This window comes from Triturus cristatus, chromosome 1_2 (assembly GCF_964204655.1).
Source record: "Triturus cristatus chromosome 1_2, aTriCri1.1, whole genome shotgun sequence".
In the NCBI taxonomy this organism is placed as follows: Eukaryota; Metazoa; Chordata; class Amphibia; order Caudata; family Salamandridae; genus Triturus; species Triturus cristatus.
In genome coordinates this window covers 1,129,246,437-1,129,271,048 of record NC_140580.1, presented here as the reverse complement: position 1 = coordinate 1,129,271,048, position 24,612 = coordinate 1,129,246,437, and the positions used below count along the sequence as shown (strand labels likewise).

The 24,612-nt window shown below is 54.0% G+C and overlaps 1 protein-coding gene across 1 annotated transcript in view; it reads right to left on the bottom strand.

The window, feature by feature from the left end:
- Positions 1–3,327: 3,327 nt before the first annotated feature.
- LOC146868812 (uncharacterized) overlaps positions 3,328–24,612 on the bottom strand; it is a 35,328-nt gene continuing 14,043 nt past the window's right edge. Inside the window, exon 3 of the mRNA XM_085624266.1 lies at positions 3,328–3,438. Within this exon, the coding sequence (XP_085480392.1) occupies positions 3,328–3,438 (111 nt within the window). The remainder of the gene's footprint in view (positions 3,439–24,612) is intronic.

Genomic DNA, 24,612 nt, shown 5'->3' with positions numbered 1-24,612 from the left:
CGTTATCAGGTCAAGTACCTCTCGTAGCGCACAGGTGCGTAACCATGAGCCCGTCGGCTCCACCGGCTCAAGGGAGCCTGAAAATAAAGTTAAGTCTAATTGGTCGCACACTGCTCCACCTACCAAGCGTGTTACCCCAATGAAAAATGGTCCCTGAGGTCAGCGTCGGCGAGTACGCCTATGCCCGTGTAATGCATGCAAGTATGAGTAGCGTTAGCCATCCCTGGACACGTGTTTCGAGGTAGTTGCCTCTCGTCAGCAGGGAGTAGGAAAGTGTGTAGGGTTGCTGTGTAAGCTGCTAAAATCGTTATCAGGTCAAGTACCTCTCGTAGCGCACAGGTGCGTAACCATGAGCCCGTCGGCTCCACCGGCTCAAGGGAGCCTGAAAATAAAGTTAAGTCTAATTGGTCGCACACTGCTCCACCTACCAAGCGTGTTACCCCAATGAAAAATGGTCCCTGAGGTCAGCGTCGGCGAGTACGCCTATGCCCGTGTAATGCATGCAAGTATGAGTAGCGTTAGCACCTGCGCGCTACGAGAGGTACTAGACCTGATAACGATTTTAGCAGCTTACACAGCAACCCCACACATTTTCCTACTCCCTGCTGACGAGAGGCAACTACCTCGAAACACGTGTCCAGGGATGGCACACGCCACGCATACTTGCATTCACACTCGAGCATAGGTGTATCCGCCGACGCTGACCTTCAGGGACCATTTTCATTGGGGGAACACGCCTGGTAGGTGTAGCAGTGTGCGACCAATCTGGTTTAACTTTATATTCAGGCTCCCTTGAGCCGGTGGAGTCGACGGACTCATGGTTACGCACCTGCGCGCTACGAGAGGTACTAGACCTGATAACGATTTTAGCAGCTTACACAGCAACCCCACACATTTTCCTACTCCCTGCTGACGAGAGGCAACTACCTCGAAACACGTGTCCAGGGATGGCACACGCCACGCATACTTGCATTCACACTCGAGCATAGGTGTATCCGCTGACGCTGACCTTCAGGGACCATTTTCATTGGGGGAACACGCCTGGTAGGTGTAGCAGTGTGCGACCAATCTGGTTTAACTTTATATTCAGGCTCCCTTGAGCCGGTGGAGTGGACGGACTCATGGTTACGCACCTGCGCGCTACGAGAGGTACTAGACCTGATAACGATTTTAGCAGCTTACACAGCAACCCCACACATTTTCCTACTCCCTGCTGACGAGAGGCAACTACCTCGAAACACGTGTCCAGGGATGGCACACGCCACGCATACTTGCATTCACACTCGAGCATAGGTGTATCCGCCGACGCTGACCTTCAGGGACCATTTTCATTGGGGGAACACGCCTGGTAGGTGTAGCAGTGTGCGACCAATCTGGTTTAACTTTATATTCAGGCTCCCTTGAGCCGGTGGAGTCGACGGACTCATGGTTACGCACCTGCGCGCTACGAGAGGTACTAGACCTGATAACGATTTTAGCAGCTTACACAGCAACCCCACACATTTTCCTACTCCCTGCTGACGAGAGGCAACTACCTCGAAACACGTGTCCAGGGATGGCACACGCCACGCATACTTGCATTCACACTCGAGCATAGGTGTATCCGCCGACGCTGACCTTCAGGGACCATTTTCATTGGGGGAACACGCCTGGTAGGTGTAGCAGTGTGCGACCAATCTGGTTTAACTTTATATTCAGGCTCCCTTGAGCCGGTGGAGTCGACGGACTCATGGTTACGCACCTGCGCGCTACGAGAGGTACTAGACCTGATAACGATTTTAGCAGCTTACACAGCAACCCCACACATTTTCCTACTCCCTGCTGACGAGAGGCAACTACCTCGAAACACGTGTCCAGGGATGGCACACGCCACGCATACTTGCATTCACACTCGAGCATAGGTGTATCCGCCGACGCTGACCTTCAGGGACCATTTTCATTGGGGGAACACGCCTGGTAGGTGTAGCAGTGTGCGACCAATCTGGTTTAACTTTATATTCAGGCTCTCTTGAGCCGGTGGAGTGGACGGACTCATGGTTACGCACCTGCGCGCTACGAGAGGTACTAGACCTGATAACGATTTTAGCAGCTTACACAGCAACCCCACACATTTTCCTACTCCCTGCTGACGAGAGGCAACTACCTCGAAACACGTGTCCAGGGATGGCACACGCCACGCATACTTGCATTCACACTCGAGCATAGGTGTATCCGCCGACGCTGACCTTCAGGGACCATTTTCATTGGGGGAACACGCCTGGTAGGTGTAGCAGTGTGCGACCAATCTGGTTTTGCACTACAATTAGATGTATGATTATATATATCAGCACAATTGAGTATGCAAAGTGCCCAGTGATTTTCTAATGGATAACAGGCGCCTCATATTGTCACCGTTTCTAATGAGTAGTTTTCTACGTCGCTTTATGCCACAGTATAGCCGCCTCTACACACGGGTAAGTCATCAAGGGTTGCTAATAAATAACGTCCATCCCCTGGTTGGAAATCGTGTCAGCACCACCTCTGGGTGGGGCAGGGCTGGCATGCCTGCCAATGGGGTCACCCGCTCACGTTTCTGCTTGTGGCGGCGCCGCGGCCCCAGTACTTCCTAAGCAGAAGGGCTCACCTCCTTACCGGTTCCTCCCTAGGCTGCCTGCGTGTGAATGCATGGGGCAGCCAGCTTGGTTTTCAGTTTGTGGCTGCGGCATTGAGGTCGGTGCCATATTCCTGAGCACCAAGCCCTACCTCTGGGTGTCGGAGGAGGTGCAGGGTCGGCATGGCTGGCATGCGCGTGCATGGGGGAACCACTCGTGTTTCCTCTTGTGGTGGCGAACCACTAGGAAAAAAATAGTGCTTACAGACTAATAAAAACATGTGCCGTGTAACAACAGAAGTAAAGGGGCCAGTAGCCATGAGAGGTTACATATGAAGAACAGGTGGTTCTAAGGAGAGACTAACAAACTGATTAGTGAATCAGAAGCCTGCATTTGCGAAGGAGAAAGACAGAAGCCAATGACAAATATGGACGTAGAGTAGGTGAGGCTTCTCTTCCGTACTTCACTACAGCAGATCGCCAGAGCAGGCATGCACGCCGACTCAGGCTCGACCTAAAAAGCAGAACAAATATGCTTTGCAAGATTTTTTATAGTGAGAAAAGTCTGAGATCAGACACAGCTGTACTGGCAAATCATTCCACATTGTTTTTTGTCCAACGAGCCGAAAAGATTGCCAACCGCAAAGAGCTCTATGGACCTAGGAAACGTTTGAAAGGGGCACAAGTCACAGATTGCAGGTTTTTAGCCAGATGTAGAATGAATCTCATCTGCCACTTCACTGTGGAATGGAGCCATTGACCCCCAGGTTTTGAGAGCTCAGGACCACCTCCATCATCCTCTTCAGCTTCCCGGGGTTTATTGCAGCTGACGTCACAGATGCATAATCCTAGAGAGAGAGAGAGCAGAGGAAAAAGATTTATGTGAGAGACAGATCAGAAAGAAAGTAGAGAGCCTGTGATGTGAGGGATCAGAGATGGAGGAAGAGCAGAGAAACGGAGAATGAATAGCAGAGTTGGAGGAGGAAGGCAGGGCTGGATTGAAGATTTTTGCTACGGCTGCTTTCGGCTTCCAGTCTGGTGTTGTTTCTGGCTGGCACACAGGATATCACCAGAACCCCACAGAAGAAGAGGACAAGAAGGATATGATCGAGTGCTCACAGAATAAACAGGAGCACCTGGAAGCGAATGCACAGTTTCAGAAGAAGCTAATGTAGAGACCCGCGAGTTGAGAAACATGCTCAGATGTCCTGACCCCGGGGACTATGCGCATCACCAAGTTTTGAAGCCTATGTAGCTTTCCATTAAGGGTCTTGGGTGGGCTGCGCAGACAGCACTCCCATAGTCGAAGCGAGACACGTTAAGAGGCCACACTGTCTCCATGGCCCTGGAAGAGGCAATCTTTGTGAGAACATGTATCATCAGGATGAAGAACAGACTTTGTGACCTTGAGAGCTCAAATTAAGCTCATGCTAAAAGACCATGCCAACATTTTATTGCTCATGAGACAGCTCATGAGAGGACCCTAAATGTCAGGCCAGAGACCAGACTTCCAGTCTGAAGAGTCGCCTCTAATGATGAAGACTTCTTTTTTCCTCATTCAATTTAAAGTATTTGGGAGACATACAGCTGGGACGCGTGTTGCGACAATCCGGCAGGCGCCTGTTGCTGTTCTCTGACTGATGATCAAACCTCAGTCGCAGCCGGGAATCATCAACTTGGAGACTGAACATAGGTAGTGGGGTTTGCAAAAACTGCAACCTAGACATTGCAAGAAACAATAGGCAATACTGTTTTATCAACCTCAGAAGGATAGAAGACCGAGTCGACTCTGCCTGCTTCTGAGCTTGTGATCTTTGGTTTACACACAAATCTACGGTGCAGGTGCTTTGCCCAGCGAGCTATTTCAACTGTGTGAACCGTTGTTGGGCAGGGGGGAAGCCTGCATCATTTCTGCCTTAAAATATGTTTGTTTGGAAATTCATTTAATCTAAAAGGATCCCTTCAATTTCCAGCATAAGATTTAGAATCTATAATGAGACAGATCACAGCACTTTAAAGAAACTCCCACGTTATGCAGACCCAGCTGCCAGATCTTTCCTATCACCCAATGACTGAACAGCCAGAACTTCTATTCTCCGAAAACGATGTGCAAAAGTTGTTTCTCACACGAAACATTTCTGCATGAACCACTTCCTGATTTCTCGTCTGGCAAGAAGTGAAATATAACAGCTAATTCACTCGACGCAGGTGGGCCAAGCACTGGATGTAAGAACTGCATATAGCTGATTTTGCACGCATGTTTATTCAAGGAATTTACTTCTGTATAATTCATTTTATTTTTCCTAAGATGTGCTTTCTGTGGCTTAGTTTCAGCACGAAGGGCTATTAGAGAATTTAATTTACCTGAAACCCCTCTGTGTGAAATGTAACTGGGCATTAGACATGGGAACAGAAAACATAGCGCCTATATAGAACAAGCACTGGCAAAGCCACTGGCTTTGGCGGCCAACTTTTTTTTGCCTTTGTCAATGCTCGTTTAGTTTTGTCACGGTATTGTAACCTTTACTGTTGGGAAGCTGCTGAACCCTCGACATTTTAAAAATAAATAAAAAATAGGCTAAAAGCCAATATGTGTCTCTAGTCTAAAAAATCAGGCACTCCATTAAATGACCCTAGTGCTGGTGTAAGAATGTGCTCTTTGTGAAACACCTGAATGCCGACACTCGGTGAAGTTACCAATGGCTAAAGTGAGATGAGCTATTTCCCCATGCTTTAAGTTGTAGTGGGCGGAAGACAAATGTGATTGATGCAATAATAGACCAATGGATTAATAGGGCTGGCAGACACCCTATATATATATATATATTCACTGAAAAAACCATAGGTTTCACACACGTTATAGTTAGGAATTAGCATTTAAAAAACCTTAGAAATTTAGTGAAAAAACCATAGGTTTCACACATGTTATAGTTAGCTGGACATTTTACTCGTAAAAAACCAATGAAATTGCCCCGTTATAGTTAGTTCAGCTAACTATAACTCGCGCGCCCGCAATGCACTGCTGATGACGTCACATATTACATCACTCATGACATGGTCAGTGACATCACTCATGACATCACTGATGACATCTCAAATGACATCACTGATGACCTCACTGATGACATCATCCTTGTGATAGAGTGGCAGACCTCCTCTCACCTTAATATAAGCTTTGATACACACATTCAAAAATAGAGACTAAAAATTTCAAAACAATGGACATACCAATACCAGTTACAACAACCTCTTCAGTAATTCTAAGATCCACATACACATCCACTCATTCACCAACAGTCCTATACAGTCACTCATACATGTACTCACTCATCATATGTACTCATACATCTATACATCCTGTTACACAATGCCACTCATCCATAGAGTTACTCACACACATAGTCACTCATGCTAATAAAGAATCAAACATACATTTACTTGCATATACAGTTATACACACACCACCACACTTACTTCTACGGAAACTTACACATACTTAGGTGCCGATCACGATCCGGCAAAAACCGGGTACGAACCGTCGGACGGAGCATATTCTCCGTCCGACGCGTACCCGGTCGTCAAAATATACAAACATGGAATTACGATTCGCACGGGTACACCATTACCGTACGAATCGTAAAAAAGACCGACCGAACAAAAAACACCTACCAATGCGATCCGGGAAAGCGCCGACCTGACGTCGGGACGCACGCAGCCAGCCATTCACGACCCAGGAATCACGATTCGCACCGACGTCACCCCGCACGGTGAATATTTTGCGGCACCCAAAAACTGCCGGGAAATCAGGACGACGCGAACAAGGACCACCAGTACGCGACGGACAGACGGCGACGCGAACAAGGAGGACCAGTACGTGACGGACACACAGGACGACGCCACCAAGGAGGACCCGTACGCGACAGGACGACGCGATCAAGGAGGACCCGTACGCGACAGGACGACGCGAGCAAGGAGTACCAGTACGCGACGGACAGACATGGACCCGAACCTACGAGTCATCCCTGCCCTCATAGCAGTACACCTCCTCTACAGGTTACGACGCAGACGCCGCAGAAGGTCAGAATAACTAAGGGAGGGGGGAAAGTGGGGTGGGGTGGGGGTGGCACGACCAGGGCAGGCCACAAAACAACCACATGAGTGACACACTACACATGGCCTGGACATACCTGACTCCCATGCCCTGGTCACCACGAGGGGGTGGGGGCGTGTCCTGAATAGCCAGCGACCGCCACAACGGAAGTCCGTCACCACGCGAACCGGCAACACAACCAGACAGGTACGTCCCGTACCCACGCCTGAAGAGCGTGGGTACGAGTCGGACCACGCCCACACACGTCACCCCAACAATGGCGGGACGGATCGCACCCACGTGGCAAAGGCCTGGGTACGGGCCGCACAAACATCACATAGCGTGGGGACGGATATGTACGGACCCTACCCCCACCCCGTATGCAAGGAGCGTACCCCCCACCCCAACAGTGCAAGTACGACCCGTACCCCCACCCGCGTATGCAAGGAGCGTACCCCCCATGCCAACAGTGTAAGAACGACCCGTACCCCCACCCGCGGACGTACGGAGCGTACCCCCCATGCCAACAGTGTAAGTACGACTCGAACACCCACCCACGAATGCAAGGAGCGTACCCCCCAGCCCAACAGTGTAAGTACGACCCGTACCCCCACCCGCGTATGCATGGAGCGTACCCCCCATGCCAACAGTGTAAGTACGACTCGAACCCCCACCCACGAATGCAAGGAGCGTACCCCCCAGCCCAACAGTGTAAGTACGACCCGTACCCCCACCCGCGGACGTACGGAGCGTACCCCCAGCCCAACAGTGTAAGTACGACCCGTACCCCCACCCGCGGACGTACGGAGCGTACCCCCAGCCCAACAGTGTAAGTACGACCCGTACCCCCACCCGCGGACGCACGGAGCGTACCCCCAGCCCAACAGTGTAAGTACGACCCGTACCCCCACCCGCGGACGTACGGAGCGTACCCCCAGCCCAACAGTGTAAGTACGACCCGTACCCCCACCCGCGGACGTACGGAGCGTACCCCCACCACACCAGTGTCAGTAGACTCGTACCCTCACCTCTAATGCAGTGTGCGTAACCCCACCGTGTATGTGCCAAGCGCACATATCCAGAAATCGGAGGTGTGTGTGCAGACTCCACCCAGCAGTGCCCAGAGACAGGAGGGGTGTGTGCAGAGTCCTCCCAGCAGTGCCCTGAGACAGGAGGGGTGGGTGTGGAGTCCTCCCAGCAGTGCCCAGAGACAGGAGGGGTGTGTGCAGAGTCCTCCCAGCAGTGCCCTGAGACAGGAGGGGTGTGTGCAGAGTCCTCCCAGCAGTGCCCTGAGACAGGAGGGGTGGGTGTGGAGTCCTCCCAGCAGTGCCCTGAGACAGGAGGGGTGGGTGCAGAGTCCTCCCAGCAGTGCCCTGAGACAGGAGGGGTGGGTGCAGAGTCCTCCCAGCAGTGCCCTGACACAGGAGGGGTGGGTGCAGAGTCCTCCCAGCAGTGTCCAGACCCAGGAGGGGTGGGTGCAGAGTCCTCCCAGCAGTGCCCTGAGACAGGAGGGGTGGGTGCCCATCACTCCCAGCAGTGCCCAGAGACAGGAGGGGTGTGTGCAGAGTCCTCCCAGCAGTGCCCTGAGACAGGAGGGGTGGGTGTGGAGTCCTCCCAGCAGTGCCCTGACACAGGAGGGGTGGGTGCAGAGTCCTCCCAGCAGTGCCCTGACACAGGAGGGGTGGGTGCAGAGTCCTCCCAGCAGTGCCCTGACACAGGAGGGGTGGGTGCAGAGTCCTCCCAGCAGTGTCCACACCCAGGAGGGGTGTAACACATGTGTGTGATGCCACAATTACCCACATCCATACTGCCTACAAGGGAACATGTCCCCATGAACTCATGTCAACTGACTCCACACACAAGTACAGTGAGCAGCAAGGATGCCACGATTGTTGCAGGTGGAGACATGGCCATGCATGCATGGCCAAAGTAGAAGGGCTCCGTCACACACACAGCTCATGTAGACACAGCTCTGCGCTAAACATTGGGAACACCCTGCAGGGAAGAAACTGGGTACACAGAGGAAGGAATACACCCTGGGACAATTGAACCATGCAGTAACTGCTGACATGACCTAAGGAAGTTAGCCAACACCTTGTGATGGCACACAGATCCTAGGGTGGCCCCAAAGAGCAGAACACTACTACAAATCCCACACACCCAAAGCCCTAAACACCACCCAAAACAATGTAGCAGCCCCACCAACACCAATACCACCATAGCAGGAGTGTGATAATGAAAAAAAAAATAAAGCTTTAATCAGCATTAGCACAATGTCCGTGGATCAACGGCAGTTCAAAGTCAACAAAGGCCATAGGGCAGTCAATTATTCCCAGCTGCATGGGGGACACAGTGGGATGTGTGTCCCCTACCTTGCCTGCACAGTCAAATGCCATCGTCTTCCATACTGGTGAGGGCATCAGGGGGGGGGGGAAGCAACAGGCACCGCAGGGACATCAGGGCAAAGGGGCGGCGTTGTGGGTGCAGGGATGGAGGACTCAACCACAGGGGGTGTGTCATGGCCAAAGGCGGAGGCCAGGATGGCACTACACACCTTAGCAAGGTCCTCCAGGGAGTCCCCTGCACCCGAAGTGACCTCAGGCCCCAAGGAGGGGGGGGGTTCAGAGGGATGGGTTGCAGCGCCACCGGGGGAGGGTGGAGACAGGGGGGGAGACTCAACCACCCTGACCGAGGACTTCCTTGACCGCTTGCGTGGTGGCGTAACTGTGGGGCTCAAGGACAGAGCGGCCATGAAGGAGTCCTTGGGGGAGATGTGGCCAGGAGAGCTGAGGGGAGGGGATTTGGAGGGAGTGGATTGTGTGGAATGCGGACTCCCACTCTGGCTGCGTGTCACACGTTTGCCCCCCGACCCAGTGGGTGTGCCTATCTCACCCTGTGTGTGCGTGTCAGGAGGAGTGCGGTGGACCTTCCCTGCTGGTGTGGTGCCTGTGTCTGTTGTGGTGGGTGCATGCCGACGTCTGGGTGTACGTGGGACAGGCATGGAAGTGGGAAGTGTGGATGGGGCAGGGGTAGGTGGGGGGAGGTCGCGCTGCAGGAGACCCACTGCTGCAGTCAGTGTGGAGTCTAGGGACCTCAGCAAGTTGCGTTGGTCAGCCTGCAAAGAATGAATGCCCTCCAAGAATGCCTCGATGTTGCTGAGGGTTTTCCCGTGGGAATGGAGGACATTCAGGATCGCAGCCTGACCAACCTGCATTTGCCGCTGGATGTCCATAGACTCAGCATTGGCGGCAGCAGTGGAGACAGGGGCAGGGGGTGCGGTGCCTGGCAGGAAGGAGACATGCGGTGACCGGGCACGCTGGGAAGGGACACGAGCAAGTGGGAGGCGGTTGGTGGGAACTGAGGGGGCGGTGGCAGGTGTTGTTCCACTGTCAGCTGCTGGTGCAGCCTCCGCCAACTCTGAGACATCCTCCTCGGACCTGTCAGCTTCGTAGTCTGATGTGCCAGTCGACAGGTCCTCGGCCACACTCTCCTCCGCCTCTGTCCCACTCGATGTGCCAGCCCCGATGTCACGGCTGCCACTGGTGCTCGGTCCCTCCGCCTGGTCCGTGTCCATGTCTCCCTCTGTGTCCCCCGACGATGCTGTGGGCAGGGTGGAGAGACAGAAATTAATCAGACACCTGTACACATCTGTCACATGAGTCCAATTTACATAGTCAACATTGCATAGCCTGAAGAGGCAGATCCCTAACATCTGCTAAACAAGGTACCGATGTAGGGCATGAAACACAGTTGGTTGAGCCACCATGCCACTGAAATACCATGGAGAGCATGAGACAATAGCTGATGACAGGAAACGGAGTCTGACATAGCACCCAGGCCCTGGGGACAATCCTGCACTGCCTCTGCACCACACAGCGTTTGTGAAAATACCTATGACCAGGGACAATATCCATGAACTTGAGACACATGCTGCATAGGTAATGCTGCAAACATGCCCAACATAACTCGGTCACTGCACCTTGCGTGTGTGTCCAGTAACATCACACACTGTCCAGACCCAGCAATTAGGAATCAGGATTTGACACATAGGCATTGCCCGCCCCAAGCAACCCCCACACGATGCTAATTGCTGAGACACAGGTGGCACCAACATCTCATAGTCTGGGTGATAAACACAGTGGCAGGCAAAAGGCAAGATTGGACGCAAATCAGCAAAGGTGCGCCTGTACAAATAATGAGGTACCAGTGCCCATCCTCAGATGAGTATAACAAGACACACAGGCACTGGCAACTGTGAGTATGAAGAGGGACAATCAGGTCAGGCTGCACAGTGGACACCTGTACATAATAGCACGTCTATATACATGGTGACAGGGGACAATGGCACAGAGCACAACCTACGCTGTAGACAGTGAGAGTGTCCACGTTGATGATGACACAAACAACACTGAGGATAAGGTGCCCCAGGGGACAGTATTGGGCACGCAACTACATGCTACTGAATGGCTGAATGGGAATGACTGCTACACACGTCACCATCCCTGCACTATGCGTAGCGCACACTCATGCACATCATGTCACAGGCCACTACATAGGACATGCGCGCTGTAAGGCATGACACATGAGAGACCAACTCCCATGTCTGGAGCCAGCATCAGTGCCAACTGACATGGAACCCACATGCAGTGAACTTGACAGTTCACAGGCAAGGTCCCACAACCTGTTACCCACCACTACCACCCATGATGCTACAGTCATTGTTCTCGTGGACAAAGCGCCAGCCTACATTACCTTGTGAAGGAGTGACTACACACAGACCAGGGAACACATTGCAAGGAGGGGAAGGGTGGCAGGGGCGCAGCGCTACACTTGGGCAAACTGGATGGGCACAGCACCTTTAAACCCTGCCAGTGAATGAATGCCACTGTGCCCTTACAAATGCCGGTGACACACAACAAACGCACATGTACCTACCCCCTTCCGCCTGCTGCATCGCCTGTAAGCGCCTCTCCAGGTCTGGAAAGACCACCGGCAGCACACGCCTGTGGAGGTGGGTCAGACGGCGGCGGCCGCGGTTCTTGTGGCTCTCAGGTGAGTCCCCCAGCAGGAGCCGTGCAATCCTCCGCGTCCAGCACCGGATATCCTGCCAGCGTTTCCTCACCTGGGACAGGCTCCGCCTCCGACCATCCACACGCCTCACGGCACTGACGGCGGTCAGCCAGATCTGCTCCTTGGCAGAGGCGCCTACCTGTGAGGAAGTACAAGTGACACCACATCAATACACCAGCCACATGTCACAGAGAGACATATGTGAACATAATAGCTGGTTACTACATGGCATGTAATGCAGCCAACGCATTGCACCTCTGTCATAGGGACATCATCCTCTGGGGAGGGAAAAGGCAGTACGTGCCATAGTGGGTACTCAGGTGGAATGATGGCAATGTCACAATCAATGATCAAGGCTCACACTGTGCATCACACCCACCCCTCCTGTCTCAGGGCACTGCTGGGAGGACTCCACACCCACCCCTCCTGTCTCAGGGCACTGCTGGAAGGACTCCACACCCACCCCTCCTGTCTCAGGGCACTGCTGTGAGGTATAGGCCCCCACCCCTCCTGTCTCAGGGCACTGCTGGAAGGACTCCACACCCACCCCTCCTGTCTCAGGGCACTGCTGGGTGGACTCTGCACACACACCTCCTGTCTCAGGGCACTGCTGGGAGGACTCTGCACACACCCCTCCTGTCTCAGGGCACTGCTGGGTGGACTCTGCACACACCCCTCCTGTCTCAGGGCACTGCTGGGAGGACTCTGCACACACACCTCCTGTCTCAGGGCACTGCTGGGAGGACTCTGCACACACCCCTCCTGTCTCAGGGCACTGCTGTGAGTTATAGGCCCCCACCACTCCTGTCTCAGGGCACTGCTGGGTGGACTCTGCACACACACCTCCTTTCTCAGGGCACTGCTGGGAGGACTCTGCACACACCCCTCCTGTCTCAGGGCACTGCTGTGAGTTATAGGCCCCCACCACTCCTGTCTCAGGGCACTGCTGGGTGGACTCTGCACACACACCTCCTTTCTCAGGGCACTGCTGGGAGGACTCTGCACACACCCCTCCTGTCTCAGGGCACTGCTGGGAGACATCAGGCACCCCCCCCCTGGTACCCCCCCGACAGTACATGGCATGTGTGTCACACCGGGTCACAATGCCTGAAGACACAGTCACAACATAGGGACAGTCTGTGGCAGTGGCCTATGCACTCACCTGATACCCTGGTCGCCCATACAGCATGGGGTACTGTGGGAGGATCACATCCAGCAGAGCCATGTTCTCCTCCAGGGTGAATGGCTGTGTCCTCTCCACAGCCCTTGACATGTTTCCAGGGAATCAGTAGCAGCAGCTTGGTCGACAAATGCAAAGATGTGCAGGCAAGTAATCCCTCATGGGACCTGGCTGCCTTATATGTGGCCTTCTGCCCAGTCTCATGCACAGGAGTACAGAGTGATTGGTCACTCACATTTGCATCCTATGTTTCCACCAATCCCTTCAAACCTAGCAGTCTGTGGGTTCTCTATCGGTTTCATTCTCCTGCATGATGTCAGCCCCACAAACACATTGCAACAAAGTAGAAGAATTCCAACTGACTTCTGCTGTGCACCTTCCAGAACAAAATCGAAATTTGAACCTGGTCGCCATGACAACCAGCATGCATGTAGGCCTTAATACTTGTCCCCTATGTAATTAGGAGAATCACACACAGGTACGGTGCGTTTCCGGGCCCTAGGGCACCCCAAAAGCATGGCAACGGCCCGTACATGCATGCCTACGTTCAAAATCACTATGGGTCTGCACGCGTATGCGTACACGTAGTGGTACGGACCGTACACACGCATGTACGCTCACTATCACTATGGGTCTGCACGCGTATGCGTACACGTAGTGGTACGGACCGTACACACGCATGTACGCTCACTATCACTATGGGTCTGCACGCGTATGCGTACACGTAGTGGTACGGACCGTACACACGCATGTACGCTCACTATCACTATGGGTCTGCACGCGTATGCGTACACGTAGTGGTACGGACCGTACACACGCATGTACGCTCACTATCACTATGGGTCTGCACGCGTATGCGTACACGTAGTGGTACGGACCGTACACTCGCATGTACGCTCACTATCACTACGGGTACACAGACCCGTAGTGATAGTGAGCGTACATGCGAGTGTACGGTCCGTACCACTACGTGTACGCATACGCGTGCAGACCCATAGTGATAGTGAGCGTAGATGCGAGTGTACGGTCCGTACCACTACGTGTACGCATACGCGTGCAGAACCATAGTGATAGTGAGCGTACAGGCATTTGTACGGTCCGTACCACAACGAGTACGCATACGCGTGCAGAACCATAGTGATAGTGAGCGTACAGGCATTTGTACGGTCCGTACCACAACGAGTACGCATACGCGTGCAGAACCATAGTGATAGTGAGCGTACATGCGAGTGTACGGCCCTCTCACTATGGGTCTGCACGCGTATGCGTACTCGTTGTGGTACGGACCGTACAAATGCCTGTACACTCGCCATCACGATGGGTACACATACGGCAGCACTCCCACAGTGATTGGGGAACATACACAGGCCCTCTTAGCAGCAGTACGCCGGTTTGTACACATCACTGTGGTGATAGTCGACACACAGGTAGGAATAGGGCGGACATACTTGTCCATGGATGGACATACTTGTCCAGGAATGGACATCTAGGCATCGTCTGTGCATTACTACATGTGTGGGGCACAGGTGTGACAGGCTGTGATGTGGAACATGCCTCCTGAGTGGAGAAGGCACCAGATGTATGATGAGATGTGTACAGGTGTACTGTGTGAGGGTGCAATGTGTGCCAGGCATGCCCTTGACTCCTTTGACATGTGTGCATGTCGTACTGCGCACTTGGGGTGAGCGTCACTGGCATGGCACGGACACCAACACACGGAAGTGTCCCATGATGGCCGGTACAGGGGTCATGAAACCTGACTTGTCACAACCCACAGTGCACAATGTGACTATGTCATTTATGTGTCCGGGATTTACATCAGGTTGATGTTGTAGCACCCTCAAAAGCTGCAGCCGTTGCAGCAACCAACATGTGTCTGTGTGTAGATTATCATTGCACACTGTTCCGCACACCATGCCACATGTGGTGTCTGATGTGAGGTGCACATGTATGCATGGGACACGGAGTAGCGTGACAAGGCCATGTCAGCATCCTCACAAGGAATGTGTGGTGAGTCATGACATGTGCACCTTCATGGCAAGGTGTGTGGGCAGGCCTAGTGTAATGTCATGTGACCTGTGGCTCCAGTGTTCCGCTGCCAGTCTCTGCAATCAGCATCACACTTCTGCTGATGTGTGGGTGTATGTCACTTCTGTCTTGCGTCGGGCTGTTCACTTGCACTGGGACACAGCTATTCCCATGGCGTGGCATGGGGAGGTTCTCAATCACCGTGTGTGGCTGGGTCTTGGAAGGAGTGTCACCTTGCATCCATACGTGTCCTGGGCATGTAGCACATGCCTGACTCCCTATGTGGCATGTGTGTATTGGCTGATTTACATGTGCTCAGTAGACATGAGTTGTTCTCGTAGTGCACTCACTCTTCCTTGTCACTTCCAAATTACTGCAGAGCGCCTCCTGTTGCCCGAAGAATTCCAGACTTGGCCACCATGCAGGAGAATGACAGGATCCGGCTCTACCGCTTCACCCAACCGTTGATTCTGGAGCTGACGGCGAGACTGGCACCACACCTGCAACCGCAGCACAGGTATCCTACGGCACTGACACCCCAGCTGAAGGTAATGGCTGCCCTACATTTCCTTGCCACGGGTACCTTCCAAAATACCATAGCTCATGTTGGTGGCATGTCCCAGAGCATGTTCAGCGGTGTGCTGCATGATTTCTTGGAGGCCATGTTGATTCACCTGGATGACTTCATCAAGTTCCCAACCCCTGAACAGATGACTGAGGTCAAGCGTGGATTCTATGCCCTGGGAGGGATGCCCCATGTCATTGGGTCCATAGATGGGACACATGTAGGTTTGGTACCACCACACGCACGGGAGGTGGCGTACCGCAATCGGAAGCACTACCACTCCATCAATGCCCTTGTGGTGTGTCTGTCCAACATGGTGATTTCACATGTCTGTGCTCGTTTTCCAGGATCAGCACACGATGCCTACATCATGAGGCGTAGCGGGATGCCTGATATGATGATGCAGCTGCGCAACGAACGTGCATGTGTTGTTGGTGGGTACAGTCTGTCTGTCCTGTATTCTGTTTGGCCGAGCAGCACTACCGCTTCGCCTGTTCTAACGATATCCATGTGCTTTCCATTTAGGGGACGCTGGCTATCCCAACATGCCTTGGCTGCTGACACCTCTCCGCAACCCCATCACGCCGGCCCAGCTCCGCTACAACACCGCCCATGGCCGGACAAGGCGAGTGATAGAGAGGACGTTTGGCATGCTGAAGAGCCGATTCCGGTGCCTCCACAAGACCGGCGGCGCACTCCCATATGCCCCGGCGAAGGTCTGCAAGATCTTCATGGTCTGCTGCATGCTGCACAACATGGCAGTTGAAAGAGCTGTGCCCCTCATCCTGGATCAAGATGACGAGGACCATCCACCCGTGGAGGACGAAGGGCTTGGCAATGGGGCTAGTGATGTGGAGGATGTGGAGCCGCAAGAGGACATCCGGACTCGGCTCATACGCGACTTCTTTGCTTAGTGGTGAGTACCAGGGTCTGAGTGTGCACGCATTGGTCCCCGTGTGGCATGCGTTGTGATGTGTGTCTCCACCTGCATGTATGGCACGTGGGTCAGAGGTGTGTGTGGGTGTGTCACTGGAGTGATGGTGGCAGTGATGGTAGTATTTCCCCAGACATAATTGTGACATAGCATGTTGTCATACATACATGTGTCGAGTACATGCACATGCAAGTGGCTGTGCTTCTTGTGGCTGACTTCTTGTGTGTCTCTCTTCCCCAGGTACCTGCGCATGCCGTTTGCTGGTTGCATTGTTGTGGCACTGCTATTCCTCATGGACATGGCATCGTGGGCTGACTCAGCGTTACAGGCACGGACACGTTTGGAAGTCTCCATGGGGTAAGGGATGCATCTGGGGTGTATTGGGTGTGGCAGTTGTTCACGATGTGTGCACACTGCCCCGGTCGGGGTTTGGGTCCTCTGCAGACATGTGGCATCCCCATGGGACACGACATGCAGCTGGGTACACCTGAATAGATGGGCTGCCTGGTTGTCAGTCATCAGTGATGGGATGGTGGATTGTGATGAAGGCATCAATGTGTGTGACACTGCCCTCGGACACATCCGGTTAACATTGTCTTGACATGGCGTGGGACTTCCACATCAGCGGATGTATGGTGTATGGCAGGCTCTCCGTGAGCAGCTGTGGGTATTTAGCTATTATCCGACACTTGTGTGCCAGTTCCATGGCTATCACGCATTTGTGCTGCAGAAGGGGGGTGCCAGTGTTGGAGCCACATGTTACTCCACATGATGTGTTCATGTGTACTTCAAGTTGCCTCTGCAATCCCAAACACATGACTATTAAAGGTGTCCCTATGCCTCCAAGGTGCCTCTTCTCAGTCAATGCTGGTGTGTTGGCACGGTGCATCCTGCATGTCTGGCATGGTATTCCCTGATTGTGGCTATGTGTCAATGTGTCGAGTGGCAAGATGCAAGCTGTGTGTGTGTGCTGAGACTGTGTAATGGGCATGATGTCCATGACTGTGTGGGTATTGTGACATGTGCCATCCCCATGCATCCAACGTTATCCATGACCCCATTCTCTGCATCCACCGGACTCAAGCTTGCAGGACATGGTTCTGCCACCTGTCTACACGTACCTGGGTGCCCCCCAGGACACGGGCCAGGATCCCTGACCTCTGCGCATGACTGTTGCTGTACTCAATGTGTCTGTCAGCACGGTTGTTCGGCCACCCCCTCAGCTGGTTCTGACCATCACGGGTGTGTATGGTGCTCCATGTCTGTCTTGCCTATAAAACTGTGACCCATGTGTCCTGTGCCAGACTCAGGCCCCAGGGTGTTGATGGTTGAAGTGAACAGATGACTCAGGCATGTTTAGACTGTACAAGACACATGTTAGGTAATAATGCTACCAGCAGGCATCTACTCTTAATAGTGTGATTTATTATTGGGGGGGGGGGGCCAAGTGAGGGCCTTTCCGGGATTAGGGAATCCAAAGTTCAGTAGGGGAGTTGGTGTCCTTGCCATTGGAAATCCTCAGAGTCCATGCCACAGTCTTTGTCAACATTGGTCAGCCAGTGACCAGCAGGGCCATGTGGCAGAGAATGTCTCTTGATGCTGTGATGCTGTTGCTCCAGTGGGCCAGGTGCCAGGCCAGGTGTCCTGGGAGATGGTGATGTAGCAGCCACCCTCACGGTCCTTTCCGTGGACGACCCGGCTTCCTGCGGGGAACCTCAGCAGCAGGCCGTGACGACGTCTGGGATGCTCCGTCGGATGTTTCCTCCTCCTCCTCATGATCCCTCCCTGTGGGTGGTGATGTTCTCCGCCTTCTGGCACAGGGAGGGTCGGCCATGGTGTCGGCCATCCGACGGAGTTCAGCGTGAATCCCCTGGGACGCCGTCACTTGCTCAGCCTGTCTGTCCTCCATCCTCCGTTGGTGTAGCTGTAGACAGGCTATTAGCTCCGCATGTTGCTGGGCCTGCTGGACCTTGATCCCCTCGAGGACGGACACAACCTGGGCCATGCCCGTGGTGTCCTGCCGGTATGAGTCCAGGATGTTACGGACATGGGAAAATACCGGATCCCCAGCCAACTGGTCAGGCTCGCGCCTCCGCCGCTCTCCACTCCCACCACCCCTGCCCACTTGCGTCTGGCCTGCACTTGTGGGCACATGGGGTCTCCGGGACCCCTGAGGGGTGGCATTGGCGTTGTCGCCTGCCTCCTCCTGGGTGCCCGGGACACCGTGTCCCTCCTGGCGAGCCTGGCTGCATTGTGGTGTTGGGGCAGGGATCCTGGGTGTCTCCTGGGATGTGGCAGGAGTGGGGGTGGTGGTTGGCACGGTTGTACCTGACGCAGGTGCTGCAGGTGGTTGGACACCAGAGGGGCCAGGTCGGTCGGGGTCGTCCGCAGAGTGCTGAGAGTGGTCGCTGCCGGTGGGATCGGTCTCCTGCAGATCCGGGTCCTGTGAGTGTTCCCCCCCAGTGTTGGGGGGTGCAGCACGACGTCGACCTGTGTGTGAGAGAGACAATGTTACTTTTGATCCATGCAACATCCATGTTGCATCCGTTACAAAGTTGGCACATTTCCTCTTGGAATTAGGATCTGTCTTGCATTCCACTCACAGTGCACTTGTGCATGTGTGTGTCCCTTGGGCACCAATTTGTCCCCTTTAACTATGTGTGGCACAGTCTTACTTGCTGCGTCAAGTGTGACTGCAGTCAGCAGTGGAGTGTGCATGTGTGCCGAGCTATGCGTTTGCGCCTTCCTTGTAGCACTGTACATGTGCACATGGAGTGGATCCACACACTTATATGATGCAGGTGGCTGTCCTTGTGCTCGTGTACAGGTTGTAACATGGCCCTGCGTTTTGCCATGATGAAGAGGGGGGGTTCTGGCACTGGCCACCCTTGTCTACATGCACGCAGTCCACCTGCTGACGAGCAGACATTCCCACACACCAAAGGACTGATTTGTTCTCCCTGTGTCTCCCTCCTTCTCTGATCCCCTCTCCCTCCCTCTCTGTCCCCCTCTCCCTCCCTCCGTGTGTCAGCCTCCTCCCTCTGTCCGTCTCCCTCCCTCTCAGTCCCCCTCTCCCTCCCTCTCTGTCCCCCTCTCCCTCCCTCTCTGTCCCCCTCTCCCTCCCTCTGTGTCCCCCTCTCCCTCCCTCTCTGTCCCCCTCTCCCTCCCTCTCTGTCCCCCTCTCCCTCCCTCTCTGTCCCCCTCTCCCTCCCTCTCTGTCCCCCTCTCCCTCCCTCTGTGTCCCCCTCTCCCTCCCTCTGTGTCCCCCTCTCCCTCCCTCTGTGTGTCAGCCTCCTCCCTCTGTCCATCTTCCTGTGTCTCCCTCCCTCTGTGTCCCCCTCTCCCTCCCTCTGTGTGTCAGCCTCCTCCCTCTGTCCATCTTCCTGTGTCTCCCTCCCTCTCAGTCCCCCTCTCCCTCCCTCTGTGTGTCAGCCTCCTCCCTCTGTCCATCTTCCTGTGTCTCCCTCCCTCTCAGTCCCCCTCTCCCTCCCTCTGTGTCCCCCTCTCCCTCCCTCCGTGTGTCACCCTCTGTCACCTTGGCCCAGCTTCCTGGGCACACACTGTTAGCAGATCTTTGAGTGGCCCTTGGCCTGTTGATGTGAGTTTGTTTCTGATCTCCAGGCACCCATTTTGTCTGCTGTGTGTCTGTGCGCTGCTGCTGTGGTGGTGTGTGCTGCCACTCTTTCACACTGTTGGCTGTTCATTAGCTGCTGGCATGTGCAAAACAGTGCCTTCACCCCCATGTGTTGATGCAAGGCATCCGCCATTTGCTGGCAAGTCATTCCTGTGTTGGGACACAGTGTTTGTCTGGCTGTGACCTAGGCCATATGGGCAGAGGGCATTGTTGTCTGCTTTGGAGTCGCACTATGTGATTCTTGGTGCCCAGCCTCCCGCCATCCGGGTTACCGTGTCATGTGTTGTTGTCTTCTGTGGCCTGTGACTTGACATTGTCCAGCTGGGTGCATGGGGCATGGTGGCAGCAGTGGCATGTGCCTGCTCATGGAGTGTGGTTGAGTAATGCGATGGCTTGTGGTGGTTGCGTGCCTGTTAGTAATTTTGTTTGTGGTTGCAGTTCCCCCCATGTGACGTGCGTTGTTTGTGTACTCACCCGGGTCTCGGAGTCCTTCTACTCCTTCAACTGCCTCCACCGGCAGTATGGCCATCACCCTCTCCTCCCAGGGATGGTACTGTACGGGTCTGCGGGAGGGCCCTCCTCCGGTGGCGTTGGCCTGGTCGTGTTCCTCCTGTCTCTTGGCTCTGACCCTCCTCCGCAGATCGTACCACCTGTTCTGGCAATCCTGCTTGGTCCTCCTGGTGTCCGCAACAGCATTCACAGCATCGACGATGGTCTGCCACATGGCTGTTTTGGCTGCCTGGCTGGTGCTTCTGACCAATGTTCCAAAGATCTGTGGCTCGACTCTGAGGATTTGATCAACAAGGACCTCCAACTCTCGGTGACTGAACTTTGGATTCTTGGTAGTGGGCATGGTGAGGGGTGTGGGTGGGGATGGTGTGGGTGTGGGGGGTGTGTGGATGTTGGGGGGGGGTGTGGATGGTTGTGTGTGTGTGTGAATGTGATGAGAGGGTGTTTGTGAGGGTGGTCGTGTGAAGGTGTGCAAGTGTAAGATGTGGTGTGGCTTGTAGTCTGGTTCTGTGGTGTCTGGCAGCAGTGGGTCTGTTGCAAAGGCTCATGGTTTGTGTGTGTGGGCCCTTTTTATTGGTCCATGGGTGGGTGTGGCAGTGTTTGAATTTTGGGTGGGTGTGTTATAAGGAGTGGTGGTGTATTGGGCCTCTGTTTGTTTTTGACAGTTGCAGGTCAGTGATTGTGTTATTTTAGTGGTTGTTGGCCATGTTTAGTGGCTGTGTGCCTTTCGAATGGTGTATTGTTGAGTTGTTTTGTTTTGTCCTTGTTGTGTACGTGCGTTTTGAGCGTGTGTACGGTGTGTACATGGGCCATTTGGTTGTACGATTTGGTCCTTGTGTGTGGCTTTGCACGACTCGTACATGCGGTTGTGATGTTGGGGCATGGGGTGCGCTCCGTACTTAGGAGGTTGTGTTGGGGGTGCGCCAGGAACGTACTGGGGTGGGGGTACGACTGGAACGTACTGGGGTGTACATGGACGGTGGTACGACACGTACAGGGGTGGGGGGGTTTACATTGACGGTGGTACGACACGTACAGGGGTGGGGGGGTGTACATTGACGGTGGTACGACACGTACTGGGGTGGGGGTACGACTGGAACGTACTGGGGTGTACATGGACGGTGGTACGACACGTACAGGGGTGGGGGGGTGTACATTGACGGTGGTACGACACGTACTGGGGTGGGGGTGTGGCTCGAACGTACTGGGGTGTAGGTACACGGGGGGTACGACACGTACTGGGGTGGGGGTGCAACTGGAACGTAATGGGGTGTACATAGACGGTGGTACGACACGTACAGGGGTGGGGGGGTGTACATTGACGGTGGTACGACACGTACTGGGGTGGGGGTACGACTGGAACGTACTGGGGTGTACATGGACGGTGGTACGACACGTACAGGGGTGGGGGGGTGTACATTGACGGTGGTACGACACGTACTGGGGTGGGGGTACGACTGGAACGTACTGGGGTGTACATGGACGGTGGTACGACACGTACAGGGGTGGGGGGGTGTACATTGACGGTGGTACGACACGTACTGGGGTGGGGGTACGAGTGGAACGTAATGGGGTGTAGGTAGACGGGGCTGTGACACGTACTGGGGTGGGGGTGTGGCTCGAACGTACTGGGGTGTAGGTACACGGGGGGTACGACACGTACTGGGGTGGGGGTGCAACTGGAACGTACTGGGGTGTACATAGACGGTGGTACGACACGTACAGGGGTGGGGGGGTTTACATTGACGGTGGTACGACACGTACTGGGGTGGGGGTACGACTGGAACGTACTGGGGTGTACATGGACGGTGGTACGACACGTACAGGGGTGGGGGGGTGTACATTGACGGTGGTACGACACGTACTGGGGTGGGGGTACGACTGGAACGTACTGGGGTGTACATGGACGGTGGTACGACACGTACAGGGGTGGGGGGGTGTACATTGACGGTGGTACGACACGTACTGGGGTGGGGGTACGAGTGGAACGTAATGGGGTGTAGGTAGACGGGGCTGTGACACGTACTGGGGTGGGGGTGTGGCTCGAACGTACTGGGGTGTAGGTACACGGGGGGTACGACACGTACTGGGGTGGGGGTGCAACTGGAACGTACTGGGGTGTACATAGACGGTGGTACGACACGTACAGGGGTGGGGGGGTTTACATTGACGGTGGTACGACACGTACTGGGGTGGGGGTACGACTGGAACGTACTGGGGTGTACATGGACGGTGGTACGACACGTACAGGGGTGGGGGGGTGTACATTGACGGTGGTACGACACGTACTGGGGTGGGGGTACGACTGGAACGTACTGGGGTGTACATGGACGGTGGTACGACACGTACAGGGGTGGGGGGGTGTACATTGACGGTGGTACGACACGTACTGGGGTGGGGGTACGAGTGGAACGTAATGGGGTGTAGGTAGACGGGGCTGTGACACGTACTGGGGTGGGGGTGTGGCTCGAACGTACTGGGGTGTAGGTACACGGGGGGTACGACACGTACTGGGGTGGGGGTGCAACTGGAACGTACTGGGGTGTACATAGACGGTGGTACGACACGTACAGGGGTGGGGGGGTTTACATTGACGGTGGTACGACACGTACTGGGGTGGGGGTACGACTGGAACGTACTGGGGTGTACATGGACGGTGGTACGACACGTACAGGGGTGGGGGGGTGTACATTGACGGTGGTACGACACGTACAGGGGTGGGGGGGTGTACATTGACGGTGGTACGACACGTACTGAGGTGGGGGTACGACTGGAACGTACTGGGGTGTACATGGACGGTGGTACGACACGTACAGGGGTGGGGGGGTTTACATTGACGGTGGTACGACACGTACAGGGGTGGGGGGGGTACATAGACGGGTGGGGGTATACATATACGGGGGGTACGTCTCGGACGTACGGGGGCTGGGGGGAGTGTTGGGCGCGTATGCGGGCACATGTCTCCATGGTTGCTATTGGTGTTCGGTGCGGACGGTGTTTTTTCCATACGGTTGTAGGCTCGGACGCACGGGATGGATCGTGATTCCTCGGTCGGACTTGGATTTTTACGTTTGTACGGTAAATCGTCCGAGGACGTGTCGGACACATTTTCCGACCCGAGGACGTGTGGGGAATGATTCCCGGTGCGGGTCGTATGGACTTTTTACCATGCGAATCGTGATTGCCAGTTCGTACGGCATTTGTACGATTCGTACGGTAAAAAGACCCGATACGAGTCGCACGGGGAAATTTTTTGCCGGATCGTGATCGGCACCCAAGTCTTTTAAACAATCACTTATAGAAACACATACTTATTTATACAGGAACTCTTTCAATCTCTCACTTTCACATATACTCACATATATACACCAATAGTCACATATACTAGTTTAAAACGTATGTAGTTACTCCTGAAGACACTATTGAGACAGTCATTCACTCACTAACACACCCATACACACACTCATCCACCCATACAGTCCTGCACACATGCTGTGTTCAACACATACAAACAGTGAGTCACTCATTCATGCACCGATGCACTACGTAATACCCCCCACCGAACCATGCAGACACTCAGACTGATACTCAAAAAAACAACTAATAACCTAAATAGGCACCCATGTAGCTACTCACCAACCCATGCAGCCACTTATACACAAAGTGAGAGACTGATACAGATATTTACATATTTAAACATTACTCACTAAGCCATGTATTCACTATGATACACTTAATCAGTCAGTTACACAATCAATTTTTCAAAAACAAATCATCCATTTAGACACTTATATACCCATTTATTCTTCCATCGACCATGAGATATACATATATAAAACATATTTAATTTTCAGAATAACACACATTCACTGGATGATGTCATCAGTGATGTCATCAGTGATGTCATTTGAGATGTCATCAGTGATGTCATGAGTGATGTCACTGACCATGTCATGAGTGATGTAATATGTGACGTCATCAGCAGTGCATTGCGGGCGCGCGAGTTATAGT